This window comes from Pseudorca crassidens, chromosome 6 (assembly GCF_039906515.1).
Source record: "Pseudorca crassidens isolate mPseCra1 chromosome 6, mPseCra1.hap1, whole genome shotgun sequence".
NCBI classification, from domain to species: Eukaryota; Metazoa; Chordata; class Mammalia; order Artiodactyla; family Delphinidae; genus Pseudorca; species Pseudorca crassidens.
Window position 1 is genome coordinate 88986223 of NC_090301.1, and position 26913 is coordinate 89013135.

The following is a 26913-nucleotide window of genomic DNA, read 5'->3' on the forward strand; positions in this document are numbered from 1 at the left end:
CCCGGGAGCCATGGCCGCTGAGCCTGCGCGTCCGGAGCCTGTGCTCCGCAACGGGAGAGGCCGCAACAGTGAGAGGCCCGCGTGCTGCAAAAAAAAAAAAAAAAAAAAAAAAAAAAAAAAGATATTCATTTATCTTTTGAGCACTTTCAGGTGAAGTTGATGCTCCTTCTCCTCCACATAATGAACACCATTTTTTGTACTTAAAAAAATTCTACCCCTCAATTAATAGTTTGCTCATTATTTAATAATAAGCACATACCTCTCTCTAATATTTTCCCAATAGATACAAAGGCTCAAATGTTTACTATGAATAATTCTTGAATACTAGTTTTTCTTGACAACTTAAGAGTTCCTACCTAATTCACTATCCTATTCAGTACTCACAAGTTCTTTTATTCAAAGGCCACTAAATAGTCTTGGTGAAGGTTAACATGTTCACAATCATCTGGCCAATTATAGGTTCGTGTTGTATAATTATAATTCCGTATGCTACTTGACAGGGACTGAATATAAAACTGAAAGACCAATCACCGCCCCTTTTTATTTTCAGGAATGCAAAGACATATATGGTATGACATTGTACTGAGAACTGATATGCCAGTTAGTAAATATTACATAATCATTAGAGGGTCATATAGAACATGATAGAGATGATGGAAAAAAAATGATTTGATGATGCACATTGATTTAATTATGAAGGGGAAACTATGTTAATTTTATTATTTCTCCAGACATCATATTTGGTTAAGGACTCAGACCCTGCCAATAAATATTAATTGAGCCTTATTATTTGTTAAAAATTACAGAGAGAATCAGCTCTCCTTCTGGCTTTATCTACACAATTTCACCTTTGTGCCTCTGGGTTTCTCATGGGTTAACTAATAATAGTGCCTATATTATAGATTTCTGTTAAGACTCTAATGAAATAACATACGTGACAATATTAGTAATTCTCAGAGCTCCACTTAAGGGTTAATCCTTATGATTATTAAAGTCTTCTAAAAACACAATATAATGCAATAGAAAAAAAAATACAGAAGAAGCTGATGGTTTAGTTTTGTTTTCCTTGCCATTCTCTAGCCAACATGGTTTGCTGATTTATGTTGGTTAGCTTTTGTAATCTTGTCAACCTCAGAAGATCAAATGATGATATTTGAGAGAATCCTTTTTTAACTTAAACTGTATGTAATATATGTAGTTCTTATTAAAGTTTAATTTCTGGGGGACAGAAAGACTTGGCATTATCTATTATTAACTGATTTTCTTGCTTGAATCACGCTAAATGGATATCCAATAGCAAGAGACAGTGACAATGATATGAATTTATTATGCTTGTTTTTCATTCTCCAGTGCAAATGCTGGCCTGGATTTCAACTGAAGGATGATGGTAAAACATGTGTAGACGTTGATGAATGCTCTTTGGGCTTTCCGTGTAGCCAGCAATGCATCAATACATATGGGACCTACAGGTGCCTCTGTACAGATGGATATGAAATACAACCTGATAACCCAAATGGCTGCAAATCACTCTCAGGTATCGAATTGAACTTGTCCACTGAGTCAGCCTCAGTTACACATATGGATCTGATTTTGTAGCTATTCTTGTTGAATTCATTCCTCATTGCTCTTTCTAAGAAGTCAAAATTCTCCTCTACTTACCTTGATATGGAAATTTGTCACTCTGATATTGCATGTTGTCCACACACTGCTCTGTTTTTAGTACCATTCCAGTGTGGTCCTGTGAATTATTAAGTGTTTTCTAGATTTTGAGAACAAGTAAAAACTATATCTAGCACTGCTTCCTGTATCACAGGTTCTTGGGAGCAGGTTTGGCCAAGGCTATTAAAGAGCCTGTTGTGACAGCGTCCTAATATTTTTTTTCCTTCTCCCCTACACCATACACACACTCATATATGTGTGCCAAGGAGAACAACGGGTCAGTAATAATAATAGTAATAATGATGACAACAATAACAAAAAATCAGGAATATAAGACTATTTGAATTCTTCCAGTGATTCAACAAGTATTATTAAACTTCTGTTTATTTCAAGCAGTGTGTTTGATTTGTGAATTAGAAAATTCAATAAAATATTAAAACAAATTATGATTCATCAGGGGAGAAAATCAAACATTAAAATGATACAAAGTAATATATAATAATAACTTAAAATGGGCAGAAAATGGTGCATAATATGTTTCTATTCCTCTTACTGTGATATTGAGTATAATCAATTAAATAGCATTGCCAGTTTCTCATGTACACTTATGTTGAACAACATTTAAAAAACTAGATGTTTGGGCTTCCCTGGTGGCGCAGTGGTTGAGAGTCCACCTGCCGATGCAGGGGACGCGGGTTCGTGCCCCGGTCTGGGAGGATCCCACATGCTGCGGAGCGGCTGGGCCCGTGAGCCATGGCTGCTGAGCCTGTGCGTCCGGAGCCTGTGCTCCGCGGCGGGAGAGGCCACAGCAGTGAGAGGCCCGCATACCGCAAAAAAAAAAAAAAAAACTAGATTTTTCTCATCTACTTTCATAAAATAAATAAAAGGGATAGGAATTTAAAAGTTAGTTTTTGAACTGGTTAAAATTATGCACATTATGGAGAAAAATAACTCTTTTCAGTTTTTCATTCCACTCACTTATTCTTGGAATGTCCGTCTCTGAATAAATTTGTGTATTATTTGGAGCCCATTGTTTTATTTGCCAGCCTACTTTTTTTTTTTTTTTTGCCAGCTCACTGCTTGCTACATCATTCATTTAGTGACATGGGATAAGAAGAAAAGATAAAATTTAAAAACTAGTTAGTGTTTCCATTACTTTAAACTTTTCACAAAGGATTATGAAAAGGAGGTGAATGCTAATCATTTATTTGGGTCTTGTTACATCATGTATCCATGATATAGTGGTTTTCCATTAAAAGTAATAAATAGAAACTAATAACAATTTTAATATAAATATGAGTGTCCCTGAATAATAAATCTTTTGCTAAAGGGAGGCTAGATATTTTCCCCAAAATTTATTGACATATAATTAACCTATAACATTGTGTAACATTAAGGTAATACAATGCATTCACTTGATATACTTATATACAGTAATATGATTACCATGGTAGTAGTAGCTAACATCTCCATCACTTCACATAATTACCACTGCTTTTTTGTGGTTAGAACATTTAAGATCTACTCTCTTAGCAACTTTCAAGTGTGTAGTACAGTGTAGTTATCTATAATCACAATGTAGTGCATCAGACCCCCAGAACCTATTCATCTTCCAACTGAAAGTTTGTACTCTTTAACCAACATCTCCACATGTTCCCCACCATGCAAACCTTGGTAACTACTATTCTACTCTGTTTCAATGAGTTTGGCTTTTTTAGATTCCACCTATAAGTGATATCATAGAGTATTTGTCTTTCTCTGTTTGACTTGTTTCACTTAGCATAATTCTTCAAGCACCATCCATGTTGTCTCAAATGGCAGGATTTTATTCTTTTTCATGGCTATACAGATCCCATTCATCTGTTGATGGACACTTAGGTTGTTTCCATGTCTCGGCTATTGTGAATAATGCTACAATAAATTTGGGAGTACAGATATAGCTTTGATATACTATTTTCACATCCTTTGCATATATACCCAGGAGTGAGATTGCTGGATGGCAGTTCTATTATTAATTTTTTGAGCAACCTCCATTCTGTTTTCGGTAGTGGTTGCACCAACTTACATTCCAACCAAAAGAGCACAAGGTTTGTCTTTTCTTCAGTCACTGCCAACATTTATCTCTTGTCATTTTGGTGACAGCCATTCTAACAGGTGTGAGGTGATATATCATTATGGTTTCGATTTGCATTTCCCTGATGTTCGGAGATGTTTAGCCCCTTTTCATGTGCCTATTGGCCATCTGTATGCTTTCTTTGGAAAAATGTCTGTTCAGTTCCTCTGCCCATTTTTTAATAGATTGTTTATTTTTTGTTATTGATTTATATGAGTTATTTATATATTTTGGATATTAACCCCTTATCAGATATATTATTTGCAAGTATTTTCTCCCATCCCATAGGTTGCCTTTTCATTATGTTGATTGTTTATTTTTTTTCTTCTAAACTTTCCTTAATAGTCAATTCTTTTTTAAAATTAATTTATTTAGTTTTGGCTGTGTTGGGTCTCCATTGCTGCGCACAGGCTTTCTCTGGTTGAAGCAAGCAGGGCTACTCTTCGTTGTGGTGCGCGGGCTTCTCATTGTCGTGGCTTCTCTTGTTGCGCAGCACTGGCTCTAGGCACGTGGGCTTCAGTAGTTGCAGCATGAGGGCTCAGTAGTTGTGGCTCGCGAGCTTAGTTGCTCCACAGAGTGTGGGATCTTCCTGGACCAGGGATTGAACCTGTGTCCCCTGCATTGGCAGGCGGATTCTTAACCACTGCACCACCAGGGAAGTCCCGATTGTTTCTTTTCCTTTGCAGAAGCTTTTTTGTTTGATGTAGTCCCCATTGATGATTTTTGCTTTTGTTGTTTGTGTTTTTGGTGTCATAGGCAAACAGTCATTTCCAAGACCAGTGTAAAGGCGATTTTTCTCTATGTTTTCCTCTAGGAGTTTCAAATTTCAGGTCTTACAATTTAAGTTGTAAAGAACAGAACTGCCTAAGTATTGAGGTAGAACATGACTGATTAATAACATTTATGAATGTAGAACTATATCGATAGGAGGGCAAAGCAACTTTAACTTGAGAGACAACTCTTTTGAGTAGGGTTCTGAGTCTCTATTTAACCTCAACAGGAAGACTGGAATGATTAGAGGTGCTGCCATCACTGGTAGAAGGTGATGTCGAGCATCTGTGACACACTTTTCTAATCTCTGACACAGAGTATGCTAAAACAGAGTACAGTGCCCTATGTATTATACATATACTGTAAAACTAAAGACTGAAAGGAAGAAAGTAATAAGTTTGAACATAAATTTGAACATCATCATAATTCAAATCAAATAATTTGAATAATAATTCAAATAATATTATTCATAATAATAATTCAAATAATTTGAACATAAACAGGACAATAACTCTATAACAATAAATGATTTACAATAAAGTCCTCATTTAATCATGTAAAGTGGCTACCTTTTTCATTGTTTTTTTCTAATCTATGCTGACATTAAATTTGCTTACGAGGCATCTAAGTGTATGAATGCATCTTAGAAACAAAGATGTTTAAAAGGAGTTTGATCTTTACATATATGAAGCATGGTTAGATTATTTTTATTATCTTTCCTAGATTCTAGAACAAATAATATACTAAAGCATGTTGGACAAATAAGAAGGAAATAGACTCTTACTTAAGAGAAGCTTCCAGGCAGATGAAAAACGTGTATGTAGGCAGTGAAATTCTTGGTTTTCACTGAAGTTATTCTGAGAGCATAAGCTGGTTATTTGATTATCAAGAAAGAATTTTCTGGTTATAGGAATGTTTAGCTGTACTGTAGGTTTCTAAGATAGGTGCAGATTATCCTTCTCTGAAATTCATTTGAAAATAAGATTTCTATCCTTCCCTCCACCCCTTTCCCCCTGGTAACCGTAGGTTTGTTTTCTACATCTGTGCCTCTATTTCTGTTTTGTAAATAAGTTCATTTGTACCATTTGAGAGATTGGGATTGACATGTACACACTACTATATGTAAAGTAGATAACTAGTAAGAACCTGCTGTATAGCACAGGGAACTCTGCTCAATACTCTGTAATGACCTATATGGGAAAAGAATCTAAAAAAAAAAGTGGATATATTGTATATGTATAACTGATTCACTTTGCTGTATACCTCAAGTTAACACAACATTGGAAATCAACTATATTCCAGTTTAAAAAAAAGGAACAACAAAAAATAAGATTTTAACAGCAGGTGTTTTCTACTAATTTCAAATAAATTAGATAATTTAATATTCAAGAAGACTGAGGGAAAGAGAGGGATTTGGAATTGTCTAGATTTTCTGTACTGCACAGGCATCTGCTTTCTTTTCATATTGTTATCAGTAGAGGTGCTCAGGAAGAATTTTTTAACCATTAATCTACCAGAGGGCACTGCATTTGAACTTGCATCGCTGTAGTAACTAAACTGAGACTAAGCAGAGTTGAAAACCATAAATACTAAAGTCTAATATGTTTCTTGTCTTGGTATTTAGATGAAGAACCTTTTCTAATTCTTGCTGATCATCATGAGATAAGGAAAATTAGCACTGATGGTTCCAACTACACACTTTTAAAACAGGTATGACATTTCCATGATGATTTCATAGTATTTAATACAGTCACTCTAGATATGCATTAGAGCTGTAGCAATACCTCATAATTAGTACTTCTGAAGCATGTATTCAGGGATCCATGCATGTATGCATATAAGATTGCCATAAACTTTGTTCTGTTTGAATTGTCCAGGTGATGCCTCCAACTTGTGACATCACACCATATCCAAGAAAGTAGAAGATGCAAACCATAGCTAATGCAAGGAAAAAAACTCTCTTAAGAACAGCTAGACTAGGGAAGGTATAAAATTCTCTTTTAAGGTAGTTGTGCATTACCCAGATTGTCCCCACAGCCCCACAGCCCTTGGGATTTAAAAATAAACATCTTTTCCAGAACCTCAAGTTTCTGTTCTTAGAACTAAGGAATAATATGGGATTGATGATCCTTAGCCTTTAAAATTTGGAATTAGCTAGGGAGCAAAAGTACGATTATAATCCAGTCATGGTTAAAAGGTTATGAGGTGCATATATTCAGCCTTACCCTTTTCATCCCTCAACCCACCTACTTCAAGAGAATCTGGGCTACTGATCCATTTTGTTGCTTAAGTTCTGTTGTCATATATACTATCTGAGATGAAAGGAATGATTTCCATTTATGACAGGATGGAAATGTGAATTGCTTCCCTCAAATTTTTTTTTCCCTCCCAGTCTGCAGTGAAAGCATAAAATCAAATCATTAAAACTAGACTGATTATTACATTGACTAGAGAAATCACAGTTAGTTTTAGCATATCTTTGATCGTCAGAAGTAGCTTCTTTGGAAAGATGTGGCTTGTATCTGTCCTGCTGCAAATTTCTCTTTGCCCCAAACTGTGCAATAGTGACATGAATATGTGATAGCACTCTCTAGAACAAGTGTGCCAAAAATAAAGATATTTCTTGTTCTTGTAGTATGTTTATGCCAGCACTAGGCATTAGATGAAGAAGTCCATTCATGTGTTGATTTTTCAGCAACATAAAGAATACTTAACTAAAGATAATTTTCCACTCACTCCTGGGTACCTCCATTGCTATAGTTAGAGTTTCATTCATATTGCTTAAGAATTTAGTCTTACTTTAAGTGCAGATATTCATTAGCAAGTGTGATGTTTACTATTCCCCACAGAATTGGATTTTGCAGCTTCTAAGTCACAAATTGAAAATTAAAATTTCACATGAAAATCCAGATTTCTGGCTACTCATGAAAAAATAGGAAGGTGTAGCATTTCTGGGTTCACATCCCTGAATGGACACAATCCAAGCTGGGTAGCAGCTGCCACTGTGATTTATGCCCGTGCTCTTAATTCACCAGCATCCTCAAACTTTCCGTGTGCTTACCACATACATACTTGTCTTATTCAGGAATGTCTGTGAGGTTTAGATTCTTGCTCTTGAGTTTGGAGTGTGCCACAAATACCCACTGTTTCATACTGCCTCTTTCTCTAATTATGTACCTTAAGAGATTGGGTAAAGTACAAAATATTTTCATGTTGTTTGTAAAAACTAAACAGAAGTCTATTTAAAATATAAGAATTAAATGACTATTTCTTTAAGAGATGAGTAATACCCATAGGGAGATAGTTTAAATTTACATAACTGCTTTAAAATGGAAAAGTGTTCGTTTCCCAAATGGTTTTCTGCATTAATTTATTTTTTTCCAGTGCAGTATAACTTTAAGCATATATCAAACTTACAAAATATTGAAAATTACCTCTTTCTCTTAAGTATATTTCTCCATACCCTTTCTAGACCTTCCAAGTTAGGTGTGCAAGCTATTGATTTTCTTGTATAGTCTCTGGAAATGGGACGTGTTTATTTTCTCTTTAATAAGTTTTTTGTTTTGCTTTCTTTTGTTTTTAGCATTTCTCCCTTTTAGACTGTGCTATCTCAAAGTGAGAAAGTTTTCTTTTTAGAATACTCTATAAGCTCAGCTGAACCACAAATTTAACTAATATAGCAACAATATTTATGATCTTCAAGAAAGAACTATAACAGAGCTTCAGTGGTAGCTCCTTGCTTTATTTTCCAACCCTGTGGCTCAAGACATTTCTACTGCTATCCTTTTTTTTTTGTCTTTCATGGCTAATACATTATCAGGGATTGTTCTTAAGGGACCAAAATGATTTTTATCTCCACGCATGATGTAAGTCTATTTCATACAGCCAAACCATTTTAATGCTCACATTGTTATAGTGTTTTTTTCCTGGTGATATAACTGTAGACTATTGCCAATCACTAGTACATAAGTGGGGATGAATTTCAAACAGTTTCTTAGTGTAGTTTATGGAAATAAGGAGGTAGTGAGGAAGATAAGGAAATGCACAAGGACCCTGAACACCTGTGTCTTTGGAGAGCATTTGTTAGTGGTGACCACGGAGTAAGGATGTAAAGACCCAAGAAACTAAAGACAAGCCTTAAAGTTTTGCTTGTGGGCTGCTTGAAATATGTCATTTTTGTTAGGAAACTTATTTTTAACCACAATTTCATCATGGCATTACAGAAATTTTCAAGGAGTTCAAGGTGGTAAAAACCAATTTCTTCCTCAAAGATTTTGTCTACATATGCAGAGTGAAGTAGAAAATAGCAGTAATTGTTTCTCCACATTTTCTCTCAGTCAAAAATAAATGAAAAGACAACATCTGTGCCTTAATTATTTGGGAATTCTGTGTGTAAATAATTAGGAAGAACAATTTATCCTAATATCTTAAATTTTATTCTCTTTATCGTATTTAGTAACAATCTCATGAAGTTTTATAGCATAAAATTATAACAACTGGTAGAATGTTTTTACCCTATATATTCTAAAACATAGTTGTAGCTAAGACAGCTATAACTTAAATTCGTACAACACATTCAGAAAATGTACTTTAATAACATGGATTTTAGAAATGAAAATTAATCAAGTAGCTTTCCAATATGTTATCCAATTCAATTCTAGCAGTGACTTTTATTCCAGTAAAATTGTATAGAGAAACAAAACACAATTTCCTAAATTAATCGTCTTGAACCAAAGGGTCCAAATCTTCAGCCACAGAAATAAAAGAAGCAAATAGGATTTTGATGAAACCAATTTTCAGCTCTGAAACCACTGGGATGACTCCAGTTTTTAGACGTTATTTTGACCATGCCCTTGGCTGTTTTAATGTTCCTTCCATATGATTCTGTAGAGAGAGCTCTACACTCTTTTCTGAAGGGATTAAGGGTAAAGCTGTAGAAAAATGACCAGTTTGGCTGGAAAGATATGTCAGAATTCAGACCTTCAATTTCTCTGCATTCACGGCTTTAATTTATTGTAGTTGACTTGCTAAATTTAGAATTGGATTTTCATTATCTAAATTGATTATTGTAAAGAAAGGAATAGGATAATTCTGCCATGACTGGGGATTGTGGGTGAATCTTTGCTAAGGTCAGAGACAACTCTCTCTCCCACCTTTTCCCTATAGAGGTCTAATATACCCATCTGAATTGCCAGGCCATCACAGAACCCTAACCCATTTACCTTATTCTTCCAGTGAGAAAAGCATTTGAACAGAAAGAATATTGTAGACTACTACTTTTTTTTTTTTTTTTTTTTTGCGGTACGCGGGCCTCTCACTGTTGTGGCCTCTCCCATTGCGGAGCACAGGCTCCGGATGCGCAGGCTCAGCAGCCATGGCTCACGGGCCTAGCCGCTCCACAACATGTGGGGTTTTCCCGGACCGGGGCATGAACCCGTGTCCCCTGCATCAGCAGGCGGACTCTCAACCACTGCGCCACCAGGGAAGCCCTGTAGACTACCATTGAAATGAATTTATTAAACCCTCTACAGAACTTGGAATCCATTCTGTTTATATTTTAGAACCTTGATTGTGCATAGATGACTTCTTAGATATGAATGCTTACATGTATTTAGTTAAGTAGTTCTCCAGTTATTAGGGTGTGAATGAATAATTAATGAGTCTTTTGAATCTGAGACTGAATATTAGTTGCATTTTTTTTAGCATTTATAATCATTATTCTTGATTAGTGATGCTGTCAGTAAGACTTATACTTGCATTTATTCATCTGGGCATAGTGGGGTTAAGTGATTGCAGGTTAACTTTATAATCTAGAGCTGAAGAAAAGGAGATTGCTCCTTTTAAGCCAAATAAAAGCATAAGATTTGAACCTATGATTTTAACACCATCACTGCTAGAATTTAGCCTGGCTAAGAGAAGAAAAAATCAGTATTTGCAAGAACCTTCTCTGAGTTGTTGCAAATAGTGATACATAGGTCGTCCTTAGTCTTGGAGATCATTGGAAAGAAATAAAATCTGGACAGCACTAATTTAGCTTTGGCCTGAGTTTTATAAAAAATATATATATATATCTCTGATTCAGTGTTATTATAAAATTTTGAATTCTGAGTATAGATGTGGAAACAGAACTCAGAATTGGGAACAACCATCCCTCCCCAAACCAAACCGAAGCAAACCACAAAACAAACAAACAAACAAAACTACCTCCTTGAAGATGCTAATCCTTACTTATAGGACTATAAGTACTCTTAAGCGACCCCTAAAACAATTTGAGACAATGACAACTTTAGGGTGAATATTGATGTAAAAAGCTTACATCAGATACAGAGATATGACAAAGATCTCTGGGGCTTTGCCAAGTGTCTATGGTGTCAATTATTTTTTAGCACGAGTTTATATATTAATAAAATATTCAACTCTTAAAGCAAGTTAACACAATTGAAATCTTGATCCAAGTTTTGTTAGTCCATTGGGGTAGTAAATCTATGAGCAGTAACAATAGGTCAGAATTAAACCAATCCCTAAGCAAACATTTGGAAAACTCAACAGCTAAGAAAATTCTCAGATCCTGATGTACAATCCTCAGATCAAATCACTGAAACAGTGGAACTGCCAAACCAAAGAACTGTAGTATCCAGAAACCCATCAGCTGAATTCATGTTCAATTTTGTTACCTGCTAAAAAATGCATTAATTGTGAGTCTGAAGGGAGGGATTTCCTCACATTTCTACCATGTGGAATAAAAAGTTGTTGACTACCTAGTTCCTCTTTGGTCAAATACTCACCTAAGGTTTTAACTTTTAAATTCTAATATGGCACTGTATTGCCTAATGGGCTACTTGAAGCATGAGAAAAAAAGAGAATGTTGCTATTTTGTTGAGACAAAGGCTTTTAGGGAAAGTAAAATTTTTAAACCTTCTTTTCTGACTTTCATCACATATCTATCAAGAGCTCATCTTAAATTATTGGGGGTCGTCTACCTTTCCAATTTAGATGTATACTCATAATGGCATCAAATTTATATTTAATATTAACATAAAGTGAGACTCTTTTCCTTTATCTCTCTAAAAGCATTTTTTTCCACGTTACTGGCTATTTACTTAAACCATTAGCTATAAACATTCCAAAATTTTTCCTACTTGGAAAATATTTTCAAATACAATAAATTATGTAACATCTTAAGTGTATGGTGTAGAAAAAATGTAAATATATAATGCTTTTATAAAGAATTGGTATTCTCACAAATGCTATTTATTGTAAAACTGTACTTAGATTCAAAGGGAAATACTGATTCTTATGAATTCCTTAATCATTTTAAAACAATTTCTATTAACTATTATTCCAACATACTCTTTTTTATTTTTAGGGATTAAACAATGTTATTGGTATAGACTTTGATTACAGAGAAGAATTTATCTATTGGATTGATTCTAGTCGACCCAATGGCAGTCGCATAAACAGAATGTGTTTAAATGGAAGTGATATTAAGGTAATTACATATTACAATGATGGGATTATTCAATATTTTATTTGTGTGATTGAATTGAACAGAAAATGTTATTTGATGGTAATGATGCAACTCATAGAATGTATTAGGTTGGTTTGAATTTCACGTTTGTACAGTGTAGGTTAATATATACTTTAAATATGAAATTGGAGGTTTTTATCCTTATGTTTCATTATGACACTATTACTTGCACTAAGGTAAAAGTCAAATTGAATAAATAAAATTTGAAACCTTATTCACAACCCTAGAAAATGTGATGGATGCTTAAGGCTTGAATGATTAGTGCCTGAGATTCGATTGTGTTGATTTATGTAAAAGAAAATGTTCACCCTGAGAATTTGTAGTTGAAAAAAATAATTATTGGACTGTAGATTGAACTTATAGCACTATTAAAATTAACTTGCTATAGATGGAATTAGTTGAATGCATTTGTGTAAAATCATGAATGTTCTGAGTAGGCAGCATCGTAATTAAACACGTGTCACCTTATAGATATGAACTACTTGGCACCATTTCTATGCTAACTTGAGTTTTAAAATAAAATTATTTGTACTGTATATATGTAGTAAAATGTATTATAAAGAAGTTCAAATTCAAGTAGATAGAACTCAATTACTTTAACTTTTTTTGTAGCCATCTATAATATTGTATAGAAAGCTTTGGTGGAAGCAATCAGTTTTGAAAATATTAATGAAACCTTGTAATGTATATATATATAAAATGCCAAAACAATCAGTAGGTTGGGTACAGGGAGTTCAGAATAACTGCTATTGGTTATTTTATATGCAGCATATTTGTGCATACAAAGCCTATATCCTTATTATATTTGATATTGACATAGGTTACAATTGAGCACAGCAGTTGAATGAGTATATTTTTACTTCCCTTTGGTTGGGTGAAATACTTAATGTATGTTCTTGCTTGTATTTTTTTCTCTCTTTGTAGTAGATAATTTAAATAGGGCAAGAACAGTTGGGGGAGTGGTGAATGCTATTGGTATCTCCCCAAGAACCTGTTATTAATAAATAACATCAATAAATTTTTGTGCTTGTGTGTCTCTGCCTGTGATAGAATTTTTGCCCAAAATTTTGAGAGGAGAAGGAAACTCTAATGAAAATGTGATAAACAACTGTGTAACCATCCAAGAGCCTTTTATTTTAGTGTTTCTTTCTTAAACCTTTATGGAATTTCTAGGGGTCTGATTACATATTGGGTAATTCCTCATAAACAAGTAAGTAATTTTATTAGGTAATTGTTCTATGTTTTGTGCTTATCTAAATCCCATTTCAAATGTTTAAATACAATTCTGTATCTCTGAAAAAAATCAAGAAGCAATTGCTTAGTTCTTATTCTAGGCATTTACACTGTTAACTTTTTAAATTCTTATTTTGTTAGGTAGTGCATAACACAGCTGTCCCCAGTGCACTTGCTGTCGATTGGATTGGAAAAAACCTCTATTGGTCTGACACAGAAAAAAGGATCATTGAAGTATCCAAACTCAATGGCTTATACCCTACTATACTGGTTAGCAAAAGGCTGAAGTTTCCCAGGGACCTGTCTTTAGATCCTCGTGCTGGGTTTGTAACAAACATTGAAAATCTTAAATTAAAGATTAAGACTGTGGATTATGTCCAATATGGTAAATCCTTGTCTATAGATTTTAACATGGGAACCCATGAAAAGTGTAAATGTGTAGAAAGTTTTATTGAGAAATCAAAAAGAGAAATGTGACTATAACAGGGATTTCCCTAGTGGTCCAGTGGTTAAGACTTCACCTTCCAATGCAGGGGGTGCAGGTTTGATCCCTGGTTGGGGAGCTGAGATCCCACATGCCTCGTGACCAAAAAACCAAAATATGAAACAGAAGCAGTATTGTAACAAATTCAATAAATACTTTAAAAATTGTCCACATCAAAAAAACTTTAAAAAAAAAAAGAAATGTGACTATCACAAATTTTTTTAAGAAAAAAATTAAAGTGATGGGATTTTAGAGCAAGTATTTTTTTAAGTTTTTAAACATAACTCTTTTTATAACTAATCAATAAATGTATTGTTGAAATGAATAAAACATACAGATTTATCCAAATTCTAATGTGTTTAAATCTTGGAGGAAAGACAGGTGAAGCACAAACTCTTGGATCCTGTTTTGTAGTATTTGTAGTAGTCATGAGTAGAGATGATGTAATTCCTGAACCACTTTAGAACAGGAGACTTAAATAGCATCCATGAATAATAAATAACAGGGTGCATTATCTATGCATTCAGAGGGAAAAGCATAGGGGGAATATCAGGAAAGATTCATATTAGAGTTGGGTTTCATTTGCATTTCTCTGTGAGAAAGAAGAACAAGTCATCATAAGGATCAAGGGCATCTGGCTGGATATCTCAGATGAGGGATGAACACACATTTAGGTGTCAAAACCTGTTTGCTAAAGTTCTATATTATGACCATTATCATTCACTTTCAATTACGTTGTTTTGGTAGGTAGAGAAGGCATGTCTTTCTTTTTTTTTTTTTACACTACAATTTGAGTGATTACATACTCCAAAATGATCTCTGTAGAAGTTCAACCTATTGAACATGTTTGTTAAATTTGCTTTTTAAAAATAGGAAACATTTACAGTAACAAGTATTATGCTAACTCTAGTGCTCTAAATTTTCTGCTGTCTAAATTAATTTCCTATAAAGTGTTTTACCAAATCAGTTTTATCATGCCATATGCAATAATTAGATTTTGCTTCTTGTTAATATATTGTATCTCTGATTTTTGGTCTCATGTTTATAATTGGCAAAGTGATCATATCATAGTATGCATGGAGCTTGATTTTAAATATTAATTTGGGTAAAAGCAGTACCTAATAGTAGAAGACTTGTACTGTAAATACTACTCTGTTTCCAAGGTAATGGTGCAAGTTTTAAATTTTTGCAATATAATTATGTAACTATTTTGTTACCTTTTAAAATATTTTCTTTACCATAGTAACAGAAGAGTGTCAATTCTATTTTAACTGAAACAGAGTTACAAGAGCGTCTGTTTCTATAGATGTTTCAAGAAATAATGGCCAGATATACTAAATTTGGCTATCGTCATTATTCATTCATAAGAATATGAATGTTTGAGTCCTTTGGTATTTTATCAGAAGATATTTATTTTAGTGTGTCCATTGTCCTTTTCTTCAAAATCGGTATGGCTATCTTAGCTTCTCATCCAATAATTTTCAAGATGCTTCATTTTCCAAATGAAAGAAACATTATCTGTTAATAATAACAGTATTATGGAATTTCCTAGTTATAAAGCAAAAACTGTATGCTAGCATAGTGAACACAGCTGGATCTAGCTTTAAGTTTTATTTCTCCCAGGTTATGGTTATTATCCCATAAACTGACAGCAGTCTTAAGTTATCGTCAACATAAACCCATCCACCAAAAGTGTCAACTTAAACAATGAAGTACTAAATTATTGTAGATATTATGGAAGACTCCTTTGATTTCGTTTTTAAATATTATTTTGTTATGATATGGAATGGCAGATTATAACCCAAGAAACATAAAAATTAGATCTTTTTATGAAACAATTAAAGCCACATAGCAGATAAACAGATTCCAACAGAAAAAATTTAATGACACCTTTTTTGTTCATACTGTTTTCCTAGTTCCCCAGAGTGAGACAATAGGGCGACTTGGATTTTAGCTTTTATGAGATGAGCTTAAGGGTGAAAATGCCATAGCTGTCTAAAATATTGTACAATCTTGCTTCAAAAATGACAGCTCAAATTGTAAGATTAATAAAAATGCAATTGAACCTTTCTATGTCAGATTGCCATTGTGATTTGCATATGTTTTGAATATGCCAATACTACTGACCCCTCTTTCCTTGAGAAGGTGATTTCTGTCGCGATATTTAGTGGGGAATAGGGTAAGGATTATTTAAGGGAAGATAAAGATCATTGGAGTATCTAATGCAGTAAAGCGAGTAAACATTTAGAAGGTAGCTTGGGGGTCCTTTCTTATAATGGTAGTATGCCAGTTGTCACAGTACCGATTTAGATATGCTGGTTAGTAAGAATGGTAAAGAAGATACAAGTAGACAGATCATTTTCCTGGCTATTACATTTAAGTTCAGCTGAAATCCAATGATCCCAATCATTCTGTTATTGATTGGGAATCAATGTACTAAATCAATGTAAATAAATTAAAATTTATTTAATCATAAGTTTTAGGTCATTAATATCATTTACATTTAAGGTTTATAAAAGTTGTCATTTATACAGAAGAGACATAGATATAGATGCATTTTAAAGTAGAATAGAAAATATAATGTTAAAACTGTGCTGAGCATAATTTTATCTTTAAGATGTCACTTCAGCATAACAAGAAACCATTATGATAGACATTAAAGTAAATGTATGATATGACTGTTTAACAGAAAATAAATTCATCTGCTCATTCATTTATTCAACTCATATTTCTCTAGCATCTAGTGTATATCTGGCACTGTTCTAGGTATAATATAAAAATAAAAGTCACAACCCTTGTCTCCAAGTATTTCACAGTCCAGTGAGTAGGTAGATAAGCAAAAATTATGATATAATACAATAACTCATGAAGTGGAGAAAACAGAAAATGTTTCTATCTCAAATGGGGTCAGTGAAATCTTCCAGGACAAGACTGGTGAAGTAAGAATTAGCCGGGTTATGTGGTACATTTCAGAGCAGAAGTCATTTCAGGCAAAAAGAAGAAGCTTTATGGGAAAACAAAGACACATAGGAAAGCAAGGCATATCCAAGGAACTGAAAATAAGTCATACTAAGGGAGTAAATTAAGTATATAAAATTGCAGAACTTTGATACCTGTTCAGTTTATAGAGTAAAAAAGAGCTAGGGATAAATCAGAATGTAATACAACACAACAACAACAAAACAAACCTTATGAGGCTTATGGCTTGGGCAAACAGGTAAATAGAAAAATGATTTCCTCAGAATATGAGGAACAGAGGAAAAGGGGCAGATATAAGAAAGGGGAAGGACCTACTGGGATTGGGGGTCCCATATAATAATAATAATGATAATGATGATCAATATCACTTCTATAGCATTTTATGAATTAGAAAACTATCTCTGTGCTTTATCACTTTAGATGCTTATACTGTTTACTCAGAGTCTCTAAAACAGATATGAGTATTTTTATTATTATACTTTTAGTACAAGTATGAACATTCAGCCTCAGAGTGGCTAAGTGACTTTCTCAGGATCATTTAGGTACTGTAATACAATATTAAACTGAGGATTTAATCCAGTTTCCAAATTTTGGTCAGCTCTTTTCCCTATTACATGTATCACATTAGAGTTTCCAGTAACAAAGTTATCTTGGGTTGTGAGCAGGTTTTCCAAGAGCCATCCAAACAGGGCATAAGAAAAAAAATACTTTTTTTTCCATTTTAACAATTTGCCTTTTTATAAAATTTTAAGTTACTACAGATAATATGAGTTTTTTTGGAAATAAAACTGCCTAATCATTATAAGCATGCATTTTTTTTCAACATTTTTATTGGAGTATAATTGCTTTACAGTGTTGTGTTAGTTTCTGCTGTATAACAAAGTGAATCAGCTATATGCATGCCTTATTTTTAAAACATATTTTTATTTATTTTCCTTTTCTAATACTCTATTAGCAATATCACAAGAAAATAATACTGGGTTCTGTTTTGACTTTGAAATACGTTTAATGAGAGTATGTCGAAGGACACTTTATATTCTCAGAATCTCTATCCACTATTGTTAATATGGATATTGGAAGTGCAAATACATTTGGAAAAGACACATTTTGTGCTTCTATATCTTGGCTGATGCTATTCTTACTTTCTACAATGCCCCTGTGCTTTTCCTCCAGTTAGAATAACTTCTTATTTTTTCAACAACAGCAAAAAATATCACTTCCTCTGTGAAAGTTCCCCAATTGCATCTCAGTAGCCACCACATATTGAACATGTAACATTACGTGACTGTTATTGGTGTACATGTTTCTCTCTCCATCTAGAAAGCGAATTCCTTTAACAGAAAAGCCATGGCTTAATTACTGCTTGTGCCTAACACAGAAACTGTTAAATTTACTGTTGAAGGTAATAATAAATAGGCTACTGGATATACACAAACCATAGGATTGTAGTTTGCAGGGGCATTGCACCTGCATCTATGCAGAAACCAATTTATTGGTATGTAAACAACCTGCATGTTTCAAAGAGAAGAGTCATAACAAAGGGAACCTTTGTTGTGAGGGAATGAAAATCGTATAAGGAAAGAAAACTCTGTTTTTTATTGCTGTGGGGAAAAACAGAAATATTTCATTAAGCTAACCAGTCACATTAAAAATCCCCACCTTTTTCCTACCAATTTTTAAGCCTATAATCCCATATTTAGGCAAAAACACACAGGGAATGAACATTAAAAATTAATTTTATAGTTCAAAATCAGAAATAATTCCACCTGGAAGAAATTTCTCTAAATATGTTCCCTGAATTCAGGAAAAAAAAAAGTGAAAACTGATAGCAGACTTCTATTTTAATTTGTTTTAAAGAAATAAAATGTATCAGATTCAACTATAAAAGACATCCTCAGGAATCACAAAAGCCTGTTGTTATGGTTACAAGAAGACATTCTTTTATATGTTTACTCTTGGTTATAACTTACAGAATAGCTATTATTTGGAGCTGAGATTTTTCGTATGTGATCTTAGGTAAATTTTACATATTATATGGGTGAAATTTAAGGCTCTCCTTTTGACATTTTCACTGAACTTTTCATTTTTCAGCTTTAATTATTTACAACAAATTTTTTACTTGGATAACATTTGGCAGGTTGCATTTTAGATGTTAAAATGACCAGAATGTCTAGTATGGGCTTTTTGAGAAACTTAAATGTATAGTAATGAGGCTTAATTATGGAAAAGGAAATGAAATTTAGTCATCACAAGTTAGCTACCCATAAGGAGAGATGCACAGTAATTTCTGTGCTTATGAAGGCTCATTTATACTGAGTACAGTTAAACTATGCTTTCCTTCAGTACAGTAAAACATTTTTATAATATTCTTCTAATTGATGGGTACTTAAATAGGCAAATCAGGTAATAACACACATGATAAAATCCAGGCAAATCATGTAATAACATACATACAATCCAGATGCAGTAATTTATTAGACAGTTATCACTAAACCAATATGAATGCATATATTGTGTAGCTAGTGCAAGTAAAATAATAATAGTTAATATTTGCTGAATACTTAACTACATGTTCATAAATGTTCCAAGTTTGTTCCCTGTGTTCTCTCTTTTAATCCTTACAGGACTCTGTGAGTAGAAACTATTATTATCACTTTTGAACGTATGAGTAAATCCAGGCTCAGGGGAGGCTAACTAAAGTGCCAAGTTCACATGGGTGGACCTGGAATATGAACCCAAGTAACATGTTTTTAGGCCTTTTTTGCTTTTAAGACTCTGCATAGTGTTGCTTAGAAAAAAAAAAAAAAAAAGCTAGACAACATTATTAATGGAATATGAGTTTTATCTTAAATATAAAAAAATACATTTAAAAAAAGCTAGTCTATAAATCTAGAGACCTGAGCCCTTGTTCCAGCTTTATCACTATCATAACAGACTAGGACAAAGCTCATAATATTTTATGGTCTCAGTTTGTCAGTGAAATGAAGGCCTGAAACTACATGATCTTCAAGACCTGTTGCAGCATTAAAATCTTTAAGTTATACTTTATTCTAAATTCTGAAAGAGATAAAAGATCATTGTTATCAAGAAATTTATAAGGTAGTTAATGAAGATAAGATTTTTCATGCTTTTTTCCATCTGGGTAAAATTGTCATTCCTTCTTTTGTGCCTCCATGGTAAAGTAGTTTTATCATAACATGCTTTAATTTTTTCATTTGTTTTACATTCACCTCTACTGTATTCACTGAGAGATCTTTGATGGCAAAAATCATATCTGTTTACCTCTGTGTTCCCAGTACTAAGCAATGTCTGACACATATTATATAGCCTCAGTGAATCATTGTTTCAAGATATGTTTCTCAATCCACTTAAGCACGGCTTTGGGGTTTATCAGAGATGTTTCACCAACTGATTTATTGAGTTAGGTTCTCCGATTCTGAAGCCTGAGAACCCACATCATTACTGCTTTGTGGGTTCCTATGTGCATGATATATGTGTTGTTCAGTTATACATGTGATAAAGAAATTCTGTAGACCGGAAGGTGCTAAAGCACAGTTTCCTAAAGTGTGTTTCCTAGGAACTGCTCTAGGAAAATAAATGTAGTTACCCAAAACTATGTGATAAACAAAGGATATTTTAGCTCCCTCTTAGAGAGTCATTATATCATATAGCATATTAAAAGCTCTGAAGAATCCTATAATTAACAAGATGATGCTTACTTTGCTTAACAAACCATTTCTCAAATATATATAATCTTGTAACCTACCTTGAAAAACATGAACTGACACAAATCAGAGAAGAGTTTGTGGAGAACAGAGGGGACACTGAATAACATCTGAATCATAATATCTGTATTGAAGAGGCAGGAGCAAGGCAAATGATATGATAAAAGCAAAAAAGTGAAAATGTAGGACTATAAATACTCCAACTAGACCTCAGTTCATACATTTCAATAGTGGGAAGTAAATTGGAAAAGTCTGTTTCTAGTAATGAAGAATTTGAGTGTCAGGGTGAGGATTTCAGACCTCAAACTCTCAGTGAACTTATTGGGAGTGATGTAAGAGATGTTGGACTCCATGAAATATGCTCTTCCTCTTCTTTGTGGTATCTTGGTTCAAGATGATGATAAGATTAGCCAAATAAAATGTTCAGAATACAAACAAAAGATATTTGCTATTACATGGAGCTCAGACCATTTGAAATTCATAATTTACTTAATGACTTCAAAAACATTACTATTGACCTCTAAGAATCTGCAGTACTTTGTTAATAGTACTGCAGATTTAATGGAGGAAATTATTTTTCACTTTTGGAATTTACTTAATTTTATATGATTTTAATTAACTTAAATTTAAAGAGTCACAGTTGGCTGGTGGCTACCACACTGAACAATGAACATTCAAAAAAATATAATGTACTTCTCCGTAATTCATTTTTAATTTTTCATAGGTAAAACACAAAAGAAAAAAAAATATTTAGATAGTTTTATTCCTCTAACATTATAGATGCATTTTGAAGGTTTACCTCTTTAGTTTTGGGCATCTATTATTTGTTAACACTTGCAGAAATGTTATATACGTATGAGTTGTATACTAAAGGAAACATATGTTTAAAATTATATGGATATTTCAAAGTGTACTACATGTTTTAAAAAAAAGCATAAGAAAAGTTTGCATTGAAGTATGCTTCTTACAAGCTGCAATTAGAGAGATACAAGAATTAATTTGGGAATAGCTAAGTAAATAAGAGAAATACTGTAAGATGTTTTACTCTCTGAGTGTCTATAAACAACGTGGCTATTGATTTTCTTTTCTAGGTATTTATATTGGATTGACTGCTGTGAGTATCCTCACATTGGACGTGTTGGAATGGATGGAACCAATCAGAGTGTTGTCGTAGAAACCAAGATTTCTAGACCTATGGCACTAACAATAGATTATGTCAACCATAGACTCTACTGGGCTGATGAAAATCATATTGAATTTAGCAACATGGATGGATCTCACAGACATAAAGGTTGGTCCCATAGCACAAATGATTCAGTATTTCACCAGTGCATAAAATAGTCATTTAGAAAAAAAAAATATATATATATATATATTTATTTATTTATTTTATATACTTTCATCAAATACATTTCTTAATTTAAGATTACATTATTATATTCCTTTGTGACAATATTGGTAAATAAGAATTAGATATATTTATTCAGACCTTCTATAGTCATACATAAAATCACTTTGACATTGTCAATGTTTTCTCTAATTGTACTTTTCTAAATAGTTTTTATAGTAAATGAATGATATTTTTATAAGTTAATATATACATATATCCTAATTGAACTGAAACAGAATACTTGCTTATAAAAATAAGGTTATTATTGCAATCTGATAGGTTTCTTTTTTTAAATACTAAGTGAAAGTATAATTCTTTAAAGACAGTGAAGTAATATTTAAAAGTTATCAGTTAGACTACATACATGATTAAATTTATTGTTATGTAATCAACAGCATCAACAAAAAGTAACATGAAAAACAGCTTTCAAATTAGAGTAACGTTTAGGAAATTATTTGAATATAAATTCTATAGGTACTTTATTTTTCTATTTTTTATAACTCTGAGTAGATTATAAGACTCTAAATATAAAACAAATGAAGGAAGCAATTTGATATGGGGGAGGTAATGCTAGAATTAGGGATGGGCAAAAAGTCTTAGAGGAAAAAATAGCTGAGGATGAGGGAATTAACAAGAGCAAAGGAGAAGGACATAATAAAAAAGAATGGGATCCAAGTGAAGATGACATGAATATAACAGAAACCACAAACAATTCATGAACACTCAAAATATTTTAGATGCAGGTAGCTTTTTAAAGATTAGGTTTTTCCCAGAATGAAGAAGAGGAACAAATATTTATTAATCTGTAGTGACTTAATGTCACCTTTGTTATTAGGTGTTTTCATCTTCAAATATCTTGTAAAGTACTGAGAGACTGTAAAGTTTCACTGAGAGATCCCAAGTAAAGCCATACATTTGTATGGCTTAGCTTAAGAGATTTTTTTCTTCTCTGGCAGTAAGCTTAGATCAAAACCCCTGGAAGAAGGAGAGAGGTGAAATGACAAGGAAGAGAGAATTATTGATAATTTAATCCTGTCAGGTGAAGCCCTTTAAATGTATGCCAGTGTAGAGAAGAATGAAGCCACTGAATTTTAAAAAATTAAAAACTAACAGTGGGAAGGGGCAAGTGGAATTAGGGGATTAAGAGTTACAAACTCCTATGTATAAAATAAAACAGCTACAAGGATATATTTTTACAGCACAGGGAATATAGTCAAAATTTTATAACAATTTTAAATGGAGTATAATCTATTAAACTATTGAATCACTGTGTTGTACACCTGAAACTAACATAATATTGTAAATCAAGTATACCTTAATAAAAATAAATTTAAAAAAATAAATAATAAAGGAGGTATACATCACTGAAGTCACATCACTCCTTAACTCTGCCCAAGTTTCTCTCAGTTGTTGTTTAAATAAATATGTCTAACTAAAAATGCCAACAGAAAGCTTTTAGAGGTGCTTTTTTAAGGGTGGGAACATTGAAGTATGACAAGTGTCGGATGAGTCGCTTATTTAGGTGTTGGCATTCCAATTATAAAGAAACTCATCAGGATGCAATTGGAATGAAGAGTTATTTAAAGATCACTTTAGGGTTTTAATTACAGCAAAAGCAATGTTGTCAAATCAAAATTACACTTAGCATTCAGCAGTTATATCTCCTTTGAAGAATCAATAATGAAATGTTCTGCAACTTTTGTAGATGATATAATTGAGTTTTATTGTAGCAATCAGTATTTTCACCACATAACCATTTTTAGCATGTATTTTTAGCGTGCTAAGTTGTTGTGAATGTACTACTTTGTGCTAAAATTTCACTGTACAGTAAAATTTAAACAATTTTTGGTTAGATAGGTAAATATTTAAAATATATTCTAGCATCAAATATTTGCCTATTTTTGTTTGAGCCTTTTGTTTGAATAACAAAAACTAGTTAAAAATGTCCATTAGAAACTATTGATTCCATCCCCTCCCCATTATTTTAAAATTATGTCAGATATGTGGATGACTAATGCTTTGAAAACTTAATACAAAATTGAATGCATGTAAATTAAGTGTCTTTCAATCACAGTACTGGTGATGACTTTGGGTAGATGGACATAGATAGCAAGGAGAAGTGAAACTAAATTTACTGAAGAGTAAAATATTTGGCTGAAAGATATTCAGGCATGATGTTATTAACATTTAAAAATCTGATTTTTGAAAATACTTTGAGGCTCAAGGGGGGAGAAAAGGAAAGTAAAAGAGTTCCTGCCTTCAGAAATATTTTCTCCTGAAGGCTTTTTCAGAAAGACTAATGAAAAATTCACTAAGTGTCTTATTAGGCATCTGTCAATATCTGAATGCAAGCCAGTAATTACCTGGTAGTTACTAATGAGCTACTAACTGTACACAGCCTGACTTACGCCAATTTCACAACCAATGAAAAAAGAGTCATTCATTTGCAATGTCTGTAAAGAGGAATAGGATTTTTTTACTCCTTGCATTGTCCCCATAAAGACATAAAAAAAGCTGTGGTTTTCTAGTTGCATATTTGGAGGTGGAAAATGAGACTATTATAACATTAGTAACTTTTGTATTAGTTTGGCCACTGACCTCTCTTCTCTCTTAACCAGACTAGTATTATTGTTCTCATTTATTCTTTTTATTAAAACTAGAGCCAGAGCTCATCAAAAGAATGGGATATGCCAGTCATGACAAAGTAATCTGAGAGTATAAAGGGTGTATGAAAATTTCAGAATTACGTTTTTCTTTTAATAAGTCAAAGTTTAATAATGGAGAAAAAACTAAACCATGAGTATCACTTTACAGTTTAGAAGGTTTTTTCCCCCAAACATGTTGTGGTTTAAACCATACAGCATTTCCATAAATGAAGCATTATTTTATTACTTGCCCAGCCTAAGAATTTCTAAAAGATCTGAGTTCTGTGCCTAAGCGATAGATCAGATTACCTCTGAGGACCATGTAACTGGAAAATTGCTTGAGAACTTACATCCGTCTTTCTCTGCTACCTCTTCTACCCCAACCCACCTTCTTAACAAGTCCAAGCACTACATCGTAAAATTTAAAAAAAAGAGAATTAGTCAATTTGCTATCTTGGGAACATTTAGGTGTAATCTTAGTTACATGAATCTTTCCCTAATGCCTGTGTATATTATTCTACTGGTTTTTACTCCAATAATTATATAATAATATGATATAATAATACTGTAGAATAGTATGCATACTACTGGATAACTGAGAGAGACAGTTAAATCACAGTTTCATTGTTCATTTTTTAAATTTCTCTGATTTCTTTTTTTTTAGATCTTCCCATTCATTCCTTCATTCATTCAACAAACATTTACTGTTGTCTCTTTCTGTGCCATGCATTATGTGAGGCCCTGGAGTTACAAAACTGAATAAGTCCCTGCCTTCAAAGCACCTATAGTTTAGTGGGGGGAAGAGACTGATATGAAGGTAAAAACATAAATTAGATTGGTGTTAGCAGTATATGTACAGTATGCAGGCTGGATTAGGGAAGTGTTTGGTGAAGTGATGGGATCTTTGAAAAATCTGAAAGATGTAGGACAAGCTCTCCATATGGGGAAATGAAGGAAGGATTCATCACACAGAGGGAACAGCATGTGCAAAAATGTAATAGAGTCTTGAAACAGTATGGGGTTTACACAATTTGTAAACTGGAAGTTGTGTAAGAGGAAGATAATGACACTAGATGAACAAGGGCAAATTGGGGCCAGATTGTGACAGGCCTTGTATGTTAAGTAATTTGGAATTTATCATATAGGTCATAGGGAGACATTGATGGCATTTAGTTGATAGAGTGCTGTTATTAGATTTGACAACAGCATGGAAAATGAAAGACCCTGGAAGGGCAACCAATTTAGAGGCTGTTAAAATATTTTAGGAGAAAACACTTGAAGTGATTATAGCTGTGGGAATGGGGATAAAATGTTACATTCAATAGTTATTTAGCAGAATAAAGAGGAAAGATCTGTAAACTTAAAACAGCAGAAATATTGGTGGTTGAGCTGCAAATATTAAGTGAATGATTTATATTATTATCTACTTAGCCAGGGGGAAATAACTCACAGTTTGGATAACTTATGAATTTCAAATATATTTGTACATTTTTTAAAGAAATAAAAAGTACTAGACTAAGCATAACTTAGAGATTCTTCTTGAAAAGCTCTGTCTTGATGAGAGGTACATTTATTTAACAAAAGGGTCAACATCAAAGAAATTCTAAGGATATGGTTAAACATTCTTTATCATATATTTACCTAAAAAGCCTTTCTGAATACCTGATAATTTACCTAGAAGAAAGATTGCAAATGAGTGAATCTCTCTCCTCCTACTATTCCTTGAGATATAAAATAGGTCCAGTGAGAAACTTGGCATTTCAAAATGTTCTCCAGATTGAAATGCTCAGTTTTTAAGTTTAAATCTGTCTTTATACAGAAACAGAATGATTCTAAATATATTCTAAACACAATGATTCTAAATAATAATATTCTTCTTGTAGGCCTATATTTTTGGGACTGATTTCTTACCACCCCCAAACCACAGTCCTCCTCAGAGAATTTTAGGCTTTGATGTTGGATAAGAAGTTCTAAAACTTTGTTGGAGCACAAATCTTTGAGTAAAAGGATCTTCTCAGACTGGAGAAAGAAAACCCTTAGCATCTTAAAAGAAGCTTGGGGAACCTAAGGGTGAGGGTGGGTTGGGGTGGGATCCACTGTTAGAAAGCTTTTTCACCCTGAAATGTATGTGTAGCTTCACTGGGTCTCAGTTGCCTCATCCATAGAAATAAGGGTATTGGAAAAAATGGCATCAAAGGGGAATTCCAGAACTAAAATTCTAAGTCTCCCAGTTAGGTGGATCACTTTAGAATTTTTGCCAAATCCCAAAGTTTTAATTTCAGGTTAGTCTCCAATTTATTTACAAATAAATCTGTAATAACCAGATTTATTTCCTTAGTTAAAATCTCAAATCACCTATCCAGTCCTCAGTTCTCCCTGATTATTA

General features: G+C 33.1%; 1 protein-coding gene across 1 annotated transcript in view; it reads left to right on the forward strand.

Moving 5' to 3' along the window:
* The window catches only part of LRP1B (LDL receptor related protein 1B), a 1616178-nt gene that overhangs the window by 1360544 nt on the left and 228721 nt on the right, over positions 1-26913 (forward strand). The window contains exons 57-61 of the mRNA XM_067742376.1: positions 1351-1534; positions 6168-6253; positions 11910-12032; positions 13446-13627; positions 21584-21783. Of these exons, the coding sequence (XP_067598477.1) occupies positions 1351-1534; positions 6168-6253; positions 11910-12032; positions 13446-13627; positions 21584-21783 (775 nt within the window). The remainder of the gene's footprint in view (positions 1-1350; positions 1535-6167; positions 6254-11909; positions 12033-13445; positions 13628-21583; positions 21784-26913) is intronic.